The sequence below is a fragment of the Hylobates moloch genome, unplaced genomic scaffold (genome assembly GCF_009828535.3).
Source record: "Hylobates moloch isolate HMO894 unplaced genomic scaffold, HMol_V3 SCAFFOLD_13, whole genome shotgun sequence".
In the NCBI taxonomy this organism is placed as follows: Eukaryota; Metazoa; Chordata; class Mammalia; order Primates; family Hylobatidae; genus Hylobates; species Hylobates moloch.
In genome coordinates, this window is record NW_026652288.1 from 80,407,338 (window position 1) to 80,423,210 (window position 15,873).

The 15,873-nt window shown below is 38.2% G+C and overlaps 1 protein-coding gene and 1 non-coding gene across 3 annotated transcripts; both read left to right on the forward strand.

Moving 5' to 3' along the window:
* The first annotated feature begins 729 nt into the window (after positions 1-729).
* On the forward strand, positions 730-802 carry TRNAV-AAC (transfer RNA valine (anticodon AAC)). The gene has a single exon. It is a non-coding gene; the product is annotated as a tRNA-Val (tRNA).
* A 115-nt stretch (positions 803-917) lies between these two features.
* On the forward strand, positions 918-15,258 carry MYNN (myoneurin). 2 transcript variants are annotated; one of them, XM_032173966.2, is made up of 8 exons: positions 918-1,973; positions 2,779-3,075; positions 7,285-8,078; positions 9,111-9,270; positions 10,970-11,148; positions 11,974-12,057; positions 13,109-13,195; positions 14,904-15,258. In XM_032173966.2, the coding sequence occupies exons 2-8, from the start codon at positions 2,810-2,812 to the stop codon at positions 15,164-15,166; spliced, it is 1,833 nt and encodes a 610-aa protein (XP_032029857.1). In that variant the 5' UTR covers positions 918-1,973; positions 2,779-2,809; the 3' UTR covers positions 15,167-15,258. The 2 variants fall into 2 exon arrangements, with proteins under 2 accessions (XP_032029857.1, XP_058282414.1); XM_058426431.1 differs by lacking the exon at positions 918-1,973 and adding an exon at positions 2,220-2,366.
* The last annotated feature ends 615 nt before the right edge of the window (positions 15,259-15,873 follow it).

Genomic DNA, 15,873 nt, shown 5'->3' on the forward strand with positions numbered 1-15,873 from the left:
ATATATAATAAATTTATATATATTATAAATATAAATACATATATATTTCGATTTCTATCCTTCTGGTGTAATCTGCAAGCCTCATTCCCTACTCTTGATTTTTAGGCTGAAGGACGTGCCTGCCTTTTTGCAGGAAAAGTGAAGTTTCTCAGGTCATATGAAATTCAAGTTTGGAAAAATTTGAAAGTACATTGCATGTCAATAAACGCATCTTGGTGTCTGATTCTGCATACCCTATAGAGAATTTTAAAACAAGCAGTCAGTTTAGAACTTCTGCTTGGTCTTCGGAAGCAAAAGGAGGAAATTCAAAAGTAATTTTACACGTCCTTCCACCAGAAGCTGAAAGGATGGCTTTTTCGCGGCTGAATAACGAAAGCCCCCTGCTTCGCCCCGGACTCTGAGCAGTTCAACCTGCGGAAAGGATGTGTAATAAAACGCCTTTCCCGGGAGACAAAAAAAAAAAAAAAAAAAAAGGGCACCCAAAGGAAGGGCAACTCGGGAGTGCCTGGTTTCTACCGCAGTACCCGGGCGCTTTGGAAGAAAGTGCATGCAGATTCAAGCTTTTGAAATGGTTTCAGCACTGTTCAATTGGGCATAGGCTATTTTTCCTTTTCTGTTTTTTTCTGTAAATACATTATATTCATTCCTCTCAATCTGGTATTAATCGCTTGAGAATTGCGAATTGACACATACATATCAGAGACTTTACAAGCTCTTCTGTACAGCAAGGTTTCCGTAGTGTAGTGGTTATCACGTTCGCCTAACACGCGAAAGGTCCCCGGTTCGAAACCGGGCGGAAACAACTGCGAGAGTTCTTTTTATTTTTTTCTTTCTTTTTCTTTTCCCTTCGCTTGGAAGAAAGCGTGAGATCACGCTTTGTTTTTTTGTTGTTGTTCGTTTTGGTTTTTTTTTGAGGGAAGCCTTTGCTTAGTGTATGCCGGTCTTTCAAAAGACATGATCCTGATAGCAATTTGAGAGTTTGAACTGTAAGTTTGTTACTTTATTCGTTCACCAAATGCTTTTATGGAAGCCTTGCCACGTGGAACACGTGCCCCGGGTTTTAAAAAATGAACTTGACTCACCAGCTAACACTGAAAAAATAATGTACAGCCTAGACGGAAAGATCAAAGTGTAGAAGTGGTTAGTCCTGTCGCCTCCTGAGCATTTTTGTATTATGTCACTTGGTTTTTCGTCTGAAGTGGATGTAAATAATCGTATTAAAAATCTTCTAGTCCAGACGCAGGAAAACCTTTTCCGGTATAAAGCCCACCTTCCTCTAATGTTGCGCATGCCCACTGTGCCCAGCTGCTCCGCTTTCGTGCATCCCAGATTTCTGTCACCAGGTAAGGGCATCTTGGACGCTGAGCTACAGTTGGCTGGGGCACAAAAAAAACAGGGGGTGCCAAGAGCTTTCAGGTACGTAAGCGGGAAAGGGGTGCCGAGTCTCAGCTAAAAAATCCCCCATGGCAGAGATCCGAGTACACATGCAGCAGTTTCCACCGGTGGGGCCCCGAGGAAGGGGAGGATGATGGGAGAAGACAAGCAACTACAAGCCCCCGCACGCAGTGCGCAGCTGGCTTCAGGAGAGAGGCCCGTGGTGCAGTGCTGCCGGGCCTCTGCGCAGAGCCCCGGCAGAGCGCCAGACGCTGACTGCCCGCACCAGAATGCTCGCGATGAGGAAGACAGGCGGAGCGCTGCGACCTAGCGAGCCCTCAGCTCTCGTATCCATGACGCCTGCTGCTTCGGGGGACCCCTGGCATGATGGGGAGTGGGTCTCTGTGGGACATCCTGTCCCGCCCTGGCTGGCGCCGGACCCCCAGGGCCCCAGAACCTCCCGCACTGCCACGGGATGACAGAGCCGGACGTGACGCCACCGTGGAAGGAAGGGAGGGGCGGAGCGTGGCGCGGTGACGTCCTCCCAAGATGGCGGAGACAGAGTGAAGAAACTGTGTTCCCCCCTTGGGTTGCTATCGGTGAGTTCCTACTTCACCCCCAGCCCGCCATTCCCGGTCTTTCCAGAACCTGGGCCATCGGAGGGCAGGCTCCTTGGAGTTCCAGCACGGGTCGGGGCGCAGGTGGAAGGCTTGGGCTAGGCAGCCCCGGGGTGGCCTGGGCCACAACCTCTGCTGTGGGAATTCGCGGGAGTGGGAGCTGGGCAGAGGGCAGGGCGGCAGAAGCCGAGGAGGGACTGGCTTTGGTTGTCACTCTCGGATGCCGCCTCGCGTAGAGAGAGTGGGAAGGGAGAAGGTGTGGCCTCCTTGGCGCGAGTGATAGAACCTTTGACAACAAGCCATGGCCCGGCGCATTCCCGGCTTTCTGGACAGCCACCTCGCGTTTTGGAGAAACTGCACTGGGGAAACTAACAGGTTTCGGCGATTTGAGAGCAGTTTTTAAAAATTCGTACTGTTCTGCCCCTGTCAGCCCCAAGAGATCATGTCTTAGTGGTTTAAAAAATTTTTTGGTAACATCAGTATGTCTACTGAGCTTGAAAATCTGAGGGTTCAACTGATGTGAAAGCGTCAGGTTTTGCGGTGCTTTTTTCAGGTGGTAGAAGTATTGCCATTCACCGTCACTTATTGATGTGTCCAAACGATTGTGTTAGTTGGTCAAGGTAACCAAAGATAGAAAGGCACTCATCCCTTCATTCTTAACCATATATGTTTGATAAAGATTTTCAAGGGGGCTAAAATTGTTAAAGTTATGTCCTCTGTCCCGTCCCTCACTGAGCGTTGATGAAAACTTACGGTTACTGATTTACTATTTCTTTTTGTCTTTTAGATCAAGGGTAAAATTCCATTCTGATATCAAAATGCAGTATTCGCACCACTGTGAGCACCTTTTAGAGAGACTGAACAAACAGCGGGAAGCAGGTTTTCTTTGTGACTGCACCATAGTGATTGGGGAATTCCAGTTTAAAGCTCATAGGAATGTGCTGGCCTCCTTTAGTGAGTATTTTGGTGCGATCTACAGAAGCACTTCTGAGAACAATGTCTTTCTTGATCAGAGTCAGGTGAAGGCTGATGGATTTCAGAAACTGTTGGAGTTTATATACACAGGAACTTTAAATCTTGACAGGTAAAGTACACATTTTATTTTCAGTTATAAAAGCTAGTCAGTAGTCTTCACAGCAAAAGTAGATGTGTATTTTTTCCATTCTCTGAACTCAAATTCTTCAACTATTTATGCACACAATGTTTGTTTTTATAAGGAAATCAGTATCACTGATTTAGGATGAGCAGGCAATATTTCATAAGCACAGATAATAAACAGTAAAATTTCTGACACGTTTATTTACTTAAAGCCTGTGATTTCACTTGTGTAAACTTGAACATTAAACACAATGAATTTTATTTATTTTATTTTTGAGATGGGCTCACCGTCACCCAGGCTGGAGTGCAGTGGCGCGATCTCGGCTCACTGCAACCTCTGCCTCCCGGGTTCAAGCGATTCTCCCACCCCAGCCTCCTTAGTAACTGGGACTACAGGCGTGCACTACCACACCTGGCTAATTTTTGTATTTTTTGGTAGAGACAGGGTTTCACCATGCTGGCCAGGCTGCAAACACAAAAAATTCTAAGTTACTCCCAGTTTCCCATTGCTTTTTGGTTCTTGAATTCCTCTGGTCTTCTGTTTCCCTGATTCTGACTCCTGTTATCTCTATTAACCTACCAGTACTAATACTGAAGTAAGGTCAGAGATGCTAGAATGATTCTCTAAGATGCTTACTGATGTCACTGCATTAACAAGAAGTAGGTTCTGAGGAATCTGATAATGCAGGCACTGTGTGTCTCCCCTATATAACGAACCATATAATTAGATAATTATCAAAACATTTACTGATTGTAGGTGAAAAGGTGGAGGGAATAAAAGCAAAGAGAAACTGATTAAATTACCCCTGTCTCATTTCTGTCTCTCTTATGAAAGTGAACATGAGTAGACTGTTCATAATCTTCTGACATAGGAAGATTATAGGCTTTGGAATTAGATCTTTCCTGTCAGTCGCTATGTCTCCTTGAGCATGATGCAATCTCTCTGGGCCTCAGTTTCCCCATCTGTCAAAATTAGATGGTAATAACTACCTTGAGGGTAAATAAGGTTTTACTTGATCCTTATTCACTTCCCACTGAACGTTAATTTCTTTATTTTTCTTCTTTACCCTCTCCTCCCCCTTTAATTCCACATTTCTTGGAGAAAAAATAGAAAAAAGAAACACTTGAAACTCTACTACCCACTGATAACCCCTGTTAACCTTTTGATATATATTAATTCATTCTTTTCCAGATCTCTGTAGAGATGTGCATGTATACGTTAAGCAAAATCTTTCCCTCCCTTTTATATTATAACATCGTGGAAATATACTTATTTAAAAATCTAGAATCAGGGTGCTGATTAATCCTTTTGACGAGGAAACATTCTTGTGTAAGAAGTATCCAGTGGGGGGAGTGGAGAGAGAGAAAAGTAAACTTCCATGCTATTTTGGAATTATTTTTAAATTTTGGTATAATGAAATCTTCAAGTGAGTTCTTTATAAGTTGATTAAAGGAAAAGAGCAGTGTGAATTTTGGCTGGCCTTCAATTTAATGGTTTCCATTTCTCTCAATTAACTATGCAAAACAAAAAAATCTTGATTTGAATACACGGTAGAGCACTCTTCTTTGAGACTTCATGCAAAGAACCAATGTGAAGAACAACCAGGTGTTTTCTTCAGTCTCTTTTGGTACATATCTTTCCTGGGGACTGGGGAGCTAATTCCTCAAGTTCAGCTAGAAATGTAAGAGAGGATTTATACCAAAATAGAAAGGCTTACAACTTAGTGGTTAAGAAAACAGGTAGAATAATAGAATTAAGTTGGCTCAGGGGCCAGATTACCTTGGTCAAATCTTGGTTCTAACATTCTGTGCTCTTAGACAGGTTACTTTATTTCTTTGGACTTCTGATTTTTCACTTGTATGTAAAATGAGGATTATAATAGATTTCATAGGCATATCCTGAGGATAATCTTATAAAGCATTTAGGCATGTGCCTGGCAATATGTAATTAAATGACCTTCAGTGACTGTTCACAAGATGTTATCTAATACTTGGAAACAAAAGCAAATCTGCTATTGAAGTAAATATTGATTGGTGCTCTTAACTGTGACTGAGATTATAGCCATCTATGAAATAGTTTGTATGAATTACCATTTCAATGTTGAACAATTTTTTTTTTTTTTTTTTTTTTTTGAGTCTCACTCTGTCACCCAGGCTAGAGTGCAATGGCGTGATCTCGGCTCACTGCAACCTCCACCTCCCAGGTTCAGGGGATTCTCCTGCCTCAGCCTCCCGAGTAGCTGGGATTACAGGCACCCGCCATCATGCCCGGCTAATTTTTGTGTTTTGTAGAGACTGGGTTTTACCGTGTTGGCCAGGCTGGTCTTGAACTCCTGACCTTAGGTGATCTGCCCACCTTGGCCTTACAGGCGTAAGCGACTGCACCCGGCCTTGAACAATTAATGTATGACTTCCTGCTAACTTTTGTTGGTCTTAAAGGCTACCTGACCTTGTTATCTGTTTGGCGGTTTATTTTATGGAGCACTAAACACAATTAGAGACCAAAAGACCTTTTTTAGTGGCCCAGCCCAAAAGACAATTTTTAGAAAGCTGTTGTGACGCTCAGTTAAATAAGGGGAAACATACAGGTGGCACTTGAGGCAAAGCAAGTTTAATTAGAAAATAATGAGAACATGGGTAGTGATGTGTAGATACTGTAGCATACTTTTAGAGATCTTAGAGGTTCATGACACTAGTTATTTTTTATTTTATTTCAAATTTTAGTCCTTTAAAATAGTATCACCAGCACTATATTTACATTGTCAGCTATGATTAAAACCCTTTTCTGGCTTATACTTACAACAAAGAGGGAAAGAGATCATCTTCCTAAAGATAAACCATATTTAGGGGAAAAAAATCAAGTAGGAAGATTATTTGAGGGTAAGGGGTGTGTGTGTGTGTGTGTGTGTGTGTGTGTGTGTTTCCATCCTCAAATACTTACAACAGTCGTGTTTTTAGTGTTAGTACCAACTCAACTCTAATTTTACAGCTAAGAAAGTTGAACCCCCCCAAAGATGCTGACTTACCCTAATTAAGTCAGCTAGTAATGCCAGAGCCAGTGCTAGATTAATCAAACAACCTTTAACCACATTGTGAACTTCTGAAGGGCAGAGACTATTTACTTATTAATATCTTAGTACCACACATGGTAGATGCTCAGTAAACATTTGACTAGAATATTGAACAAGGTGGCTTAAGTCTTTCTTTGTAACTCTCATATCACAAACACTCCAGCTAATTTGGGTTGAGTATCACCAAAGAAGGTGGGAGGGTTGCTAGAGAGAGTTTAACATTCTAAAACCTTGTTCCTCTAAGTGGATTCCTTTAAGCAACATTGGCATCACCTGGAAGTGTATTAAGACATGCAGGCTGTGCTGGTGGCTCACACTTGTAATCCTAGCACTTTGGGAGCCCATGGTGGGAGGATCACTTGAGGCCAGGAGTTCGAGACCAGCCTGGGCAGCATAGCAAGACCCTGCCTCTACAAAAAAAATAGCCAGGTATGGTTGCACATGCTTGTAGTCCCACTTACTTGGGAAGCTGACGCAGAAGCCCAGGAGTTCAAGGCTGCAGTGAGTTATCATTATACCAGTGCACTTCTGCTTGGGCAACAGAGGAATACCCCATCTCAAAACAGAAAAAAAATGCAGAATCTCAGGCCCCATCACAGACCTACTGAATTTGAATCTACATTTAACAAGATTCCTGGGTGATTCACATGCACAGCAAAGTTTGGGAAACATAATTAAAGTCCTTCACAGGGGAGCAGGAGAAAATAGTAGGAAACAAGTGTCATTAGACTTTCCCTCTTGCCAATGCAGAAAAGTTGGTTGCTATCTGAAGAGGCCTCAGGATAAATGGAGGAGGTAGTGAGTTACCATCAGCTATTTTTGTGTTCTAGGGTTTTAAAAAAAAAAAAAAAGCCAGAAAATTTAACATTTAATTTTTCTGCAGTGGTTCACTGTCAGCTGTGAATAGCCATTATCTTTCATCTCTTGAAGTTCTGTAAAATTGGAGACTTTTTACCTAAACAGTATTCTGAATGAATTTATAAATATATTTTTCTCTTAGTTGTGTGTTTTTCAGCGTTCTGCTCCATTAGGTCTTTTAAAATACATTGAAATATATATGCAGCTCTGTTTCGAAAAGTTTTTTTTTGATCAGAATATTGTCATGTAGCCTTGTTTCCTTACAGTTGGAATGTTAAAGAAATTCATCAGGCTGCTGACTATCTCAAAGTGGAAGAGGTGGTCACTAAATGCAAAATAAAGATGGAAGATTTTGCTTTTATTGCTAATCCTTCTTCTACAGAGATATCTAGTATTACTGGAAACATTGAATTGAATCAACAGACTTGTCTTCTTACTCTGCGAGATTATAATAATCGAGAGAAATCAGAAGTATCTACAGATTTGATTCAGGCAAATCCTAAACAAGGGGCGTTAGCAAAAAAGTCATCTCAAACAAAAAAGAAGAAGAAGGCTTTCAACTCCCCGAAAACAGGGCAGAATAAAACAGTGCAATATCCCAGTGACATCTTAGAGAATGCATCTGTTGAATTATTCCTAGATGCAAATAAACTGTCCACACCTGTAGTAGAACCAGTTGCACAAATAAATGATAATTCAGAACTCGAGTTGACATCAGTAGTGGAAAATACTTTTCCAGCACAAGATATTGTGCACACTGTTACAGTGAAACGGAAACGTGGAAAATCACAGCCAAACTGTGCTCTGAAAGAACACTCTATGTCTAATATAGCCAGTGTCAACAGTCCTTATGAGGCGGAGAACTGCGGGGAAGAGCTGGATCAGAGGTATTCCAAGGCCAAGCCAATGTGTAACACATGTGGGAAAGTGTTTTCAGAAGCTAGCAGTTTGAGAAGGCACATGAGAATACATAAAGGAGTCAAACCTTACGTCTGCCACTTATGTGGAAAGGCATTTACCCAATGTAACCAGCTGAAAACACATGTAAGAACTCATACAGGTGAGACGGGTGTGTGGGAAGATATAATTATTTTTATACTGTGACTGAAATAGTGTATTTTTATAGAGAGTACTTAGCACACACTACTTGTGACCAGAATTTGGTAAATTTTTCTATTCATCAAAGTATTTAACAGTGTTAAACTGTTGAAAATTTATTTGTAATTGTAACCAAGTATTTAATGGCTGTTTAAGCCCTAATGCATCAACTCCTTATACCATTTTCCCTCCAAATAGGCATGTTGATTCTAGCTTACCAAGTATTTAATAGAGCCAAAGACATTAAAACTGATAAAGAGAAAATGTAATTACAATTCAGGCCAATTTTCAGATATTGCCAACACTTCTTATTACGTACTTCCTAGACTCTGTTGACTTCTGAACATGTTCATTGGAATTACACATACAGTGTTCCCTAAGCTTCTACAGTTACCTTTATTTTGCATGTCCTCTGCCTGGTTGTAAAGTATGAGCACCCATTGGTACGTTTAGATTCGTACTTTTTTTTTTTTTTTTTTTGAGACGGAGTCTCACTCTGTCGCCCAGGCTGGAGTGCAGTGGCGCAATCTCGGCTCACTGCAAGCTCTGCCTACCGAGTTCACGCCATTCTCCTGCCTCAGCCTCCCAAGTAGCTGGGACTACAGGTGCCTGCCACCACGCCCGGCTAATTTTTTGGTATTTTTAGTAGAGACTGGGTTTCACCGTGTTAGCCAGGATGGTCTCGATCCCCTGACCTCGTGATCCACCTGCCTCGGCCTCCCAAAGTGCTGGGATTACAGGCATGAGCCACCGAGCCCAGCCCTAAATTCGTACTTTTTAAAATGCTGTATGTACTTCTCTCATGAATTAGGAAACCCTAATTTCTTCTAATTCTACTGGTGTTTTCAGTGGTCTGGAAAAGATTATATTTGTTTTCAGTTCCAACAGTTAACATTTTCTTAATAACAAAGCTAGTACTGTTGATGAAATCTTATATGACTTATGCAACCAAAACACTATTTTCTTCTAAATATAAATTTTATTGTTCTTTTAGGTGAGAAGCCATACAAATGTGAATTGTGTGATAAAGGATTTGCTCAGAAATGTCAGCTAGTCTTCCATAGTCGCATGCATCATGGTGAAGAAAAACCCTATAAATGTGATGTATGCAACTTACAGTTCGCAACTTCTAGCAATCTCAAGATTCATGCAAGGTAAAAAACCAAATGAGTTGTTTGATCTTTTAGTCTTTTAATCACCATAGTCTTATGAATAGACTATTATACTAGAATTCAGGACAGTAGAATTGTGGTTCCACCAAACAGCATTAACATATTCAAGGAACCACAAGGAAGCCATAGTGGTTGATAGGAAATAAGCAGGGGGTGGGGACTACTAGGAAATAAGGTCAGACTGGTCCAGAAATAAGATCAGAATGGTCCAGAATGCAACTTAAGAGGATCATTCTGACTGGTATAGGATTATAAGAGTGGAATCAGGGTAAACAGGAATCTATAAATAAAACCCAAGCAAGGGTGATGGTGGTTCAGGCCAGGGTGGCAGCAGTGAAAGAAATAAGTAGTAGTAGATTCTGGATATATTGTAAAGTTAGAAATAACAGAATTTGCAGACAGATTGTATGTGAAGTCTGGAAGAGAGTCAGAGGTGATTCTGAGGTTTTGGGCCTGAACCCCTATAAAGATGGAGTTGCCATTAACTGAGATAGAGAAGGTTTGCGGGTAGAACAGTTTAAGTGGAAGTGCAGGAATTTACGAGTACAGTTCTGTGCATGTTAAATTTGAGATGACTTACACTTCTGAATAGAGGTGTGCAATAGATAATTGGTTATCTAAGTCTGCAGTTCAGGGGACTGGTTTGAGCTGAAGATAACAGTTTGGCAGTCATCAGCATATGACAGTATTTAAAGCTGTAACCCTGGCTAAGGTCACCAAGAGAGTGAATGCGGACAGAAGAAATCAAAAGACGGCCCTGAGGCACTCTAACTTTATGAGTTCTGAGAGATGGGTGAGAACCAGCAGAGGTAACTAGGAAGGAGCAGCCAGTAGAGGAGGAAAATCAGGAGAGACGGCTGCCCTGGAATCCCAAATGAAGGAAGTTATTCCAGATGGGAGTGGTCAATTGTAAAATTCTGTGATAGAGAGATGAAGACTGAGAATTGACGTGGATTTAGCCAAGTGGGAAGTCAGCAGTGCTCTTGACAAAAGTATCATTAGTAGAGGCCAGTAGAGAAGAAATGGAAGTAGATAGAACACTTGGAGTCTCAAGGTTTTAGTAAAGGGAAGCAGAGAATGGAGGAGCACGTAAGGTCAAAGGTCTTTGTTTTGTTTTTGTTTTTTTTAATATGGGAGACATCAGTATATTTGTATATCATAATCCAATGGAGTGAGAAACATGGATGATGTAGGACTGGGGAAACTGCAGAAGTGATATCATTAAGTAGGATCTCAAGTATATAAATTAGAATTGATAGATTCAGATGAACTGTCACCCTCATGTCATATGAATTTTTCTCAGTGAAATAGGAAGCAGGGATGTCACCTGAGAGTAACAATGGGCGAGGAGATGCTGATGGTTTGAGGAGAGAGTTTTCACAAGTCAAAGAGTGACTAGACTCGTGAAAATAATTGCCTGCAGTATTAGGGACCCACTGACAACCATATAAAGATCATAGAACTAATGTTTTGATAATAAGTAATCTCAGAACTAATGTTTTGATAATAAGTAAAATATTTGTTTTTGGCAGTGTTTACACTGAAACAACTACTGATTTTAAATACATCGTCTTGGCCTGTTAAGATGACATGAAATAAAATGTATAAAAAAATTTATGAATTCTTGCTATATAGACTGACCTCCAAATTGTTTTACTTATTTAACTTTATTTACCAATAGGAAGCATAGTGGAGAGAAGCCATATGTCTGTGATAGGTGTGGACAGAGATTTGCTCAAGCCAGCACACTGACCTATCATGTCCGTAGGCATACTGGAGAAAAGCCTTATGTATGTGATACCTGTGGGAAGGCATTTGCTGTCTCTAGTTCTCTTATCACTCATTCTCGAAAACATACAGGTAAGTTTGACAGGGAGAGACTGCTTAAAATAAAGTTATAAATAAAAAGGGGACTTGGGCCTTTAGCGAAGTAGATTGGAAACTTTGTAGTTAGTTATCTGTTTATACTTCTATAAGCTATGTTTATGATTTTCACATATTTGTTAAATATAAAAGCTGACTTATTTTCTAGAATAATACAAGGTGGGTGAAATAAACTATATAACTTACACATTAAAATCAGTGAGATAATTTTGATATTATATAAACTTGCATTGAGATGCGTTTTGTGACTTTAAAAAAACCTTTTCAGCTTACTGAAGGGTCATCTCCTATAGTTAGGGTTGAGGAGTGGGTTTGGGTTGAACACTGATTTTTTAACTTCTTAGGACCTTTCCTACACAGATATTCTGAGATTTTCAAATAAAGTAATTCAGATGCAAAATAGCAGTTTGGAAACAAATTGCTTTTTTAGGGTACATTTTTTAAAAGACTTCCCTACATACTTTTGTTCTCCTTTATTAATATAGTAGATAGCAAGAATAGAAATGTGGGTTTATGAATTGACATGTTCTTAATCATATAAAAATCAAATTCCTTGCCCAAATCATCTCTACTAGAAGGGACATTTTCAGGAATAAAGTTTTAATATATGAAAACTTATGAATAGTATACAATAATTACTAATATTCATTTACTTGGATCACTGAAAATACCTCTAAAGTACAATATAGAGAGATTTTAATTTAAATAATATTTCAGAAAAGCTTACTTTAGATTATTTGTAATTGATAAATATTATATTGGTATAGTACACCACTTCGCTATCTTTTATTTTCCATCTAGGTGAAAAACCATACATATGTGGTATTTGTGGGAAAAGTTTTATTTCCTCAGGAGAGCTCAACAAACACTTTCGGTCCCATACAGGTCTGTGTTTAGGGAGAACGTATTATTTTTTGTTCTCTCTTAATTTCTTTTTATGTAAACCTTGACTTTTAAGCCATTATGAACTATATGGTATTTAGTCATACTATACCTATAGCAATATCTTAATGTATAAATATCAACTTATCTGCTTATTTTGTTTTTTTTTTTTAGTTGTTTGGAGTATGAATTAAATTTGTTAAAGAATTGTGTTGGTTTTCCAAGAAATATGCCAGATAATCAATAGTTTTTAAATTATTTGGATTAAATTGCACAGATATACCAAGAAATGAAAAGGAATAGGTAATACCAAGATAACATCAGATTTTCTTACTAAACAGTGTTTAGTATGCAATTTTTAGGAACAAATTTTAATTTTGACATGTTTATTATAAAAAGTAGTTTGTAAATTGTATAAAGAAAATAATGAATGTAAAAAATTTTAAAACAAAGGAAAATGCCACTTTGAAGAGTACTGTTCTGACATTCTCTTTTTAAAAATTCCTCATAATTCCTACCTAGAATAATGTGAGTACTTAATAGAGATTTGGTGACTTTATATTCTCAACGTGCTTTAGTTTACACCATAAAGCACTGAACAGTTCTTATTTCCAAAGAAGTGTAATATTGTAGCACGTTGTCAGTATTTTTAAGGATTTTCTAATTTGTCAGGTACCTGAGAGCAGAAACCATGATTATTACACTTATTTTCTCCCAGTGTATCTCTTAGCCAGTGTCTGGCATGTAATTGACACTCACTAAGTGTTTTCATAGAAATACAAGAGTAGGCTTTTGTTTGTTTTAGTTTGCAAATACATTTCTGTTCATGAAAATGCTCCAGTTTTCTTGAGATACAGATTTTTTGTATAAAGGAGTGTCTAGGTTGTATAGAATCTTTCATTTCACTATATTATAACCAGGTGATTAAAGTGACAATTTGAAACCAAATTTAAACACTAATAATTTTTGCCTTGTGTTCATAAATGTTGATATTTTTGTCTTAGCTAGCAGCTTTTAAAATCTTGAAATTTAAACTTTTAAATTTGTTTTTCAGGAGAAAGACCATTTATCTGCGAATTATGTGGAAATTCTTACACAGATATTAAAAATTTAAAGAAGCACAAAACAAAAGTCCATTCTGGTAAATGCTTGTGTTTTGTTTTGTTTTGTTTTTAATTTGGTGCTCATATTAGTGCTATTCCTTAAAATGTTGAGATGAGATGTACATTTAAGCAGTTTACATTAAATGTCTATTTCAAAAACTAGGTATATACATGTGAGGAAAGTAGCTTTTTTGCAGAAACATTCACTCTGGATTTCTTTTCATATTGAGTCTCTTATTAAAAAAAAAAACAACTTGAAACATTTCCTCCTTTTAAAACCTGACTTAATAACAGTCCCAAGCATGAAGGAACATATAAGCAAGCTATGTGTCACTGTTTCCCATACTGGAATCTGGATAACTCAGGGTTTACGGTGGTTATTATGAAAAAAAAAAAGGGGGGTGTGTGTTATGAACACTAGTCCAGAAATGTTTAAGAGGAAATAGGGAAACAGCCCTACATTGTTATAATATATTAAAATGGAAAGCCAAACAACAAGTTTTGAGTCCATTGGTTAAAGTGAATTCTTGAAAAAGTTTCCCTGTGCTTAGCATTTTATTCTGTCATTATTAGACATGACACTAGATCCTTCTGGTGTGTAAATACTTAAACATCATAAGTATTAAGTTAGAAACATCTAAAAACTGCAGTAAGTCATTAATTTAACCACTTGTTAAATTTCTGTAAAGTGTACTTTCAGGGAATATGAAGTTAAACAAGGCATAGTTGTGGTACTCAAAGCACTTACAACCTGGTGTGCGACAGCAGAAACCTAAATAAATAATTAAATAAACTAAATAAATAAATAGGGAAAATGTAGGGCATAATCGACACAAAAGTGCTAAAGAAGATACTGCATTTTTATGAGGTCAGTACTAGAAAAAACTTAATTTTAGGGAACTTGAAGGATGGAGAAGAGTTCAAAGATGGAGATGGGAAGAGAGGATTCATTCCAGGCAGAGAACATTGTAAAGAGTCAGTGGGACAAGAGGGAAACCTTGGCTAGTTGAAGTGAAGAGTAGTTTGGGAAGAATACAGATAATTACAATTTTACGAAAGCAGTTTTGTCTGCCTAACAAGGACGGTGAAACCAAAATCATGTCAACACTTCAGAGTAATGGAAGCATGTTAAAGCCATTGGAAAATTTGAAGGCAAAAGTACATCTTTAGTCAGTGTGCTGATTGCTCCCTTTAGTAGAGCAGAATTTCTCACCTCTGAAAATATATGAAAGTGCCATACATACTGTTCTGAACTCACAGAATAATATGAACAACTTATTAAAAACATTCAGCGAATGAATAGAATATTTCTTATCACTATTTAATATTTTGAGGGAGTTTAAGAAGTATAACTTGACATTTACTCTCAAAGAATTTACAGTCTGGTTGAGGATTCAAGGCATACCTCAGTAGAATGTTAAATGGCAATAAGAGAGATAGATGCCACAAGGCAGTATATGAAAATTGACAAATGTGTGTGTGATTAAGCAGATAAGACAGCTCACCTTGTTTCATTCTTAATCAAGTCCATTTTTTTTTTAATGGAGTTGGTGCTTGAACTTAACCTTGAGGCCCAGATTGAATTTACATAGATAGTGAGGAGGGCATATCTACAAAAGAGAAACCGCTTGAGTAAAGGTATGCAGGTTGGAATGTAATTTCTGGGAATAGTAAGTACATTAGTCTACCTCAGGGGTTTAGTTTTGTTTTTAAAGATAATGTAGATTTTTTTTCCTTCCATTGTAGGTGCAGATAAAACTCTAGACTCCGGTGCAGAGGATCATACTGTGAGTGAACAAGATTCCATACAAAAAAGTCCTTTATCAGAAACTATGGATGTGAAGCCTTCTGATATGACTTTACCATTAGCTCTTCCAATTGGGACTGAGGACCATCACATGCTTCTGCCTGTCACAGATACTCAGTCTCCTACGTCAGATACGTTGTTGAGGTCAACTGTGAATGGGTATTCAGAACCACAGTTGATTTTTTTACAACAATTATACTGACTTTGTAAGGAATATGGAATTGCTAAGATATCATTGGTAGCAAACATCTCTGGTAAGGCGCATATATTCATATTAAATTCCCATTCATTTAAGTTGTGACCATTATTTTTCATTCACTGAAGTAAAAGCACCTGATGCTGCATCACAACTACAATGTTTGTTTTTATTTTTGGCTTTATGTCTATACTCCACAGAGAGCTTTTTAAGTAATGAATTATGTAGCACTATTTTGGGTGGATGAGTTTTATTTTCTTTTAAAGCTGCCTTAATTCCATTTTATTTTGCATTTTAGAATTGCCCTTCATTTACTAAATCAGCCAGTTAATGTGATTCAGTTTTGACCTGTGGGATTTTAAAATTTTCCTGCCCTCATAATTTAAGCAAAATCCACGATAGTATCAGCCCAAGAGTATGTTGCTATTTGTAAGCCCCATGGATCAATACATAAACTATGGAGAAAAAATAAAATTTCATATTTTCACTCGTGAAAATTTAGGTGCTGAAAAAGAATTGTGCTATTTCTCTATTAATATATTGTTAGAAATAACTTTTCTAATGAAACAAAAAATGTTTCTCAAAATCTAGAAAAGTGCATATAAATTTTTGTTCATTTAGAACTCAGTATTCTGGAGAAAACCAATGGTCAGTACTTTTGGTTTGAGTTATCTGAGATTATATTTTCAAAATGAATTTTAAGTAGATATTTG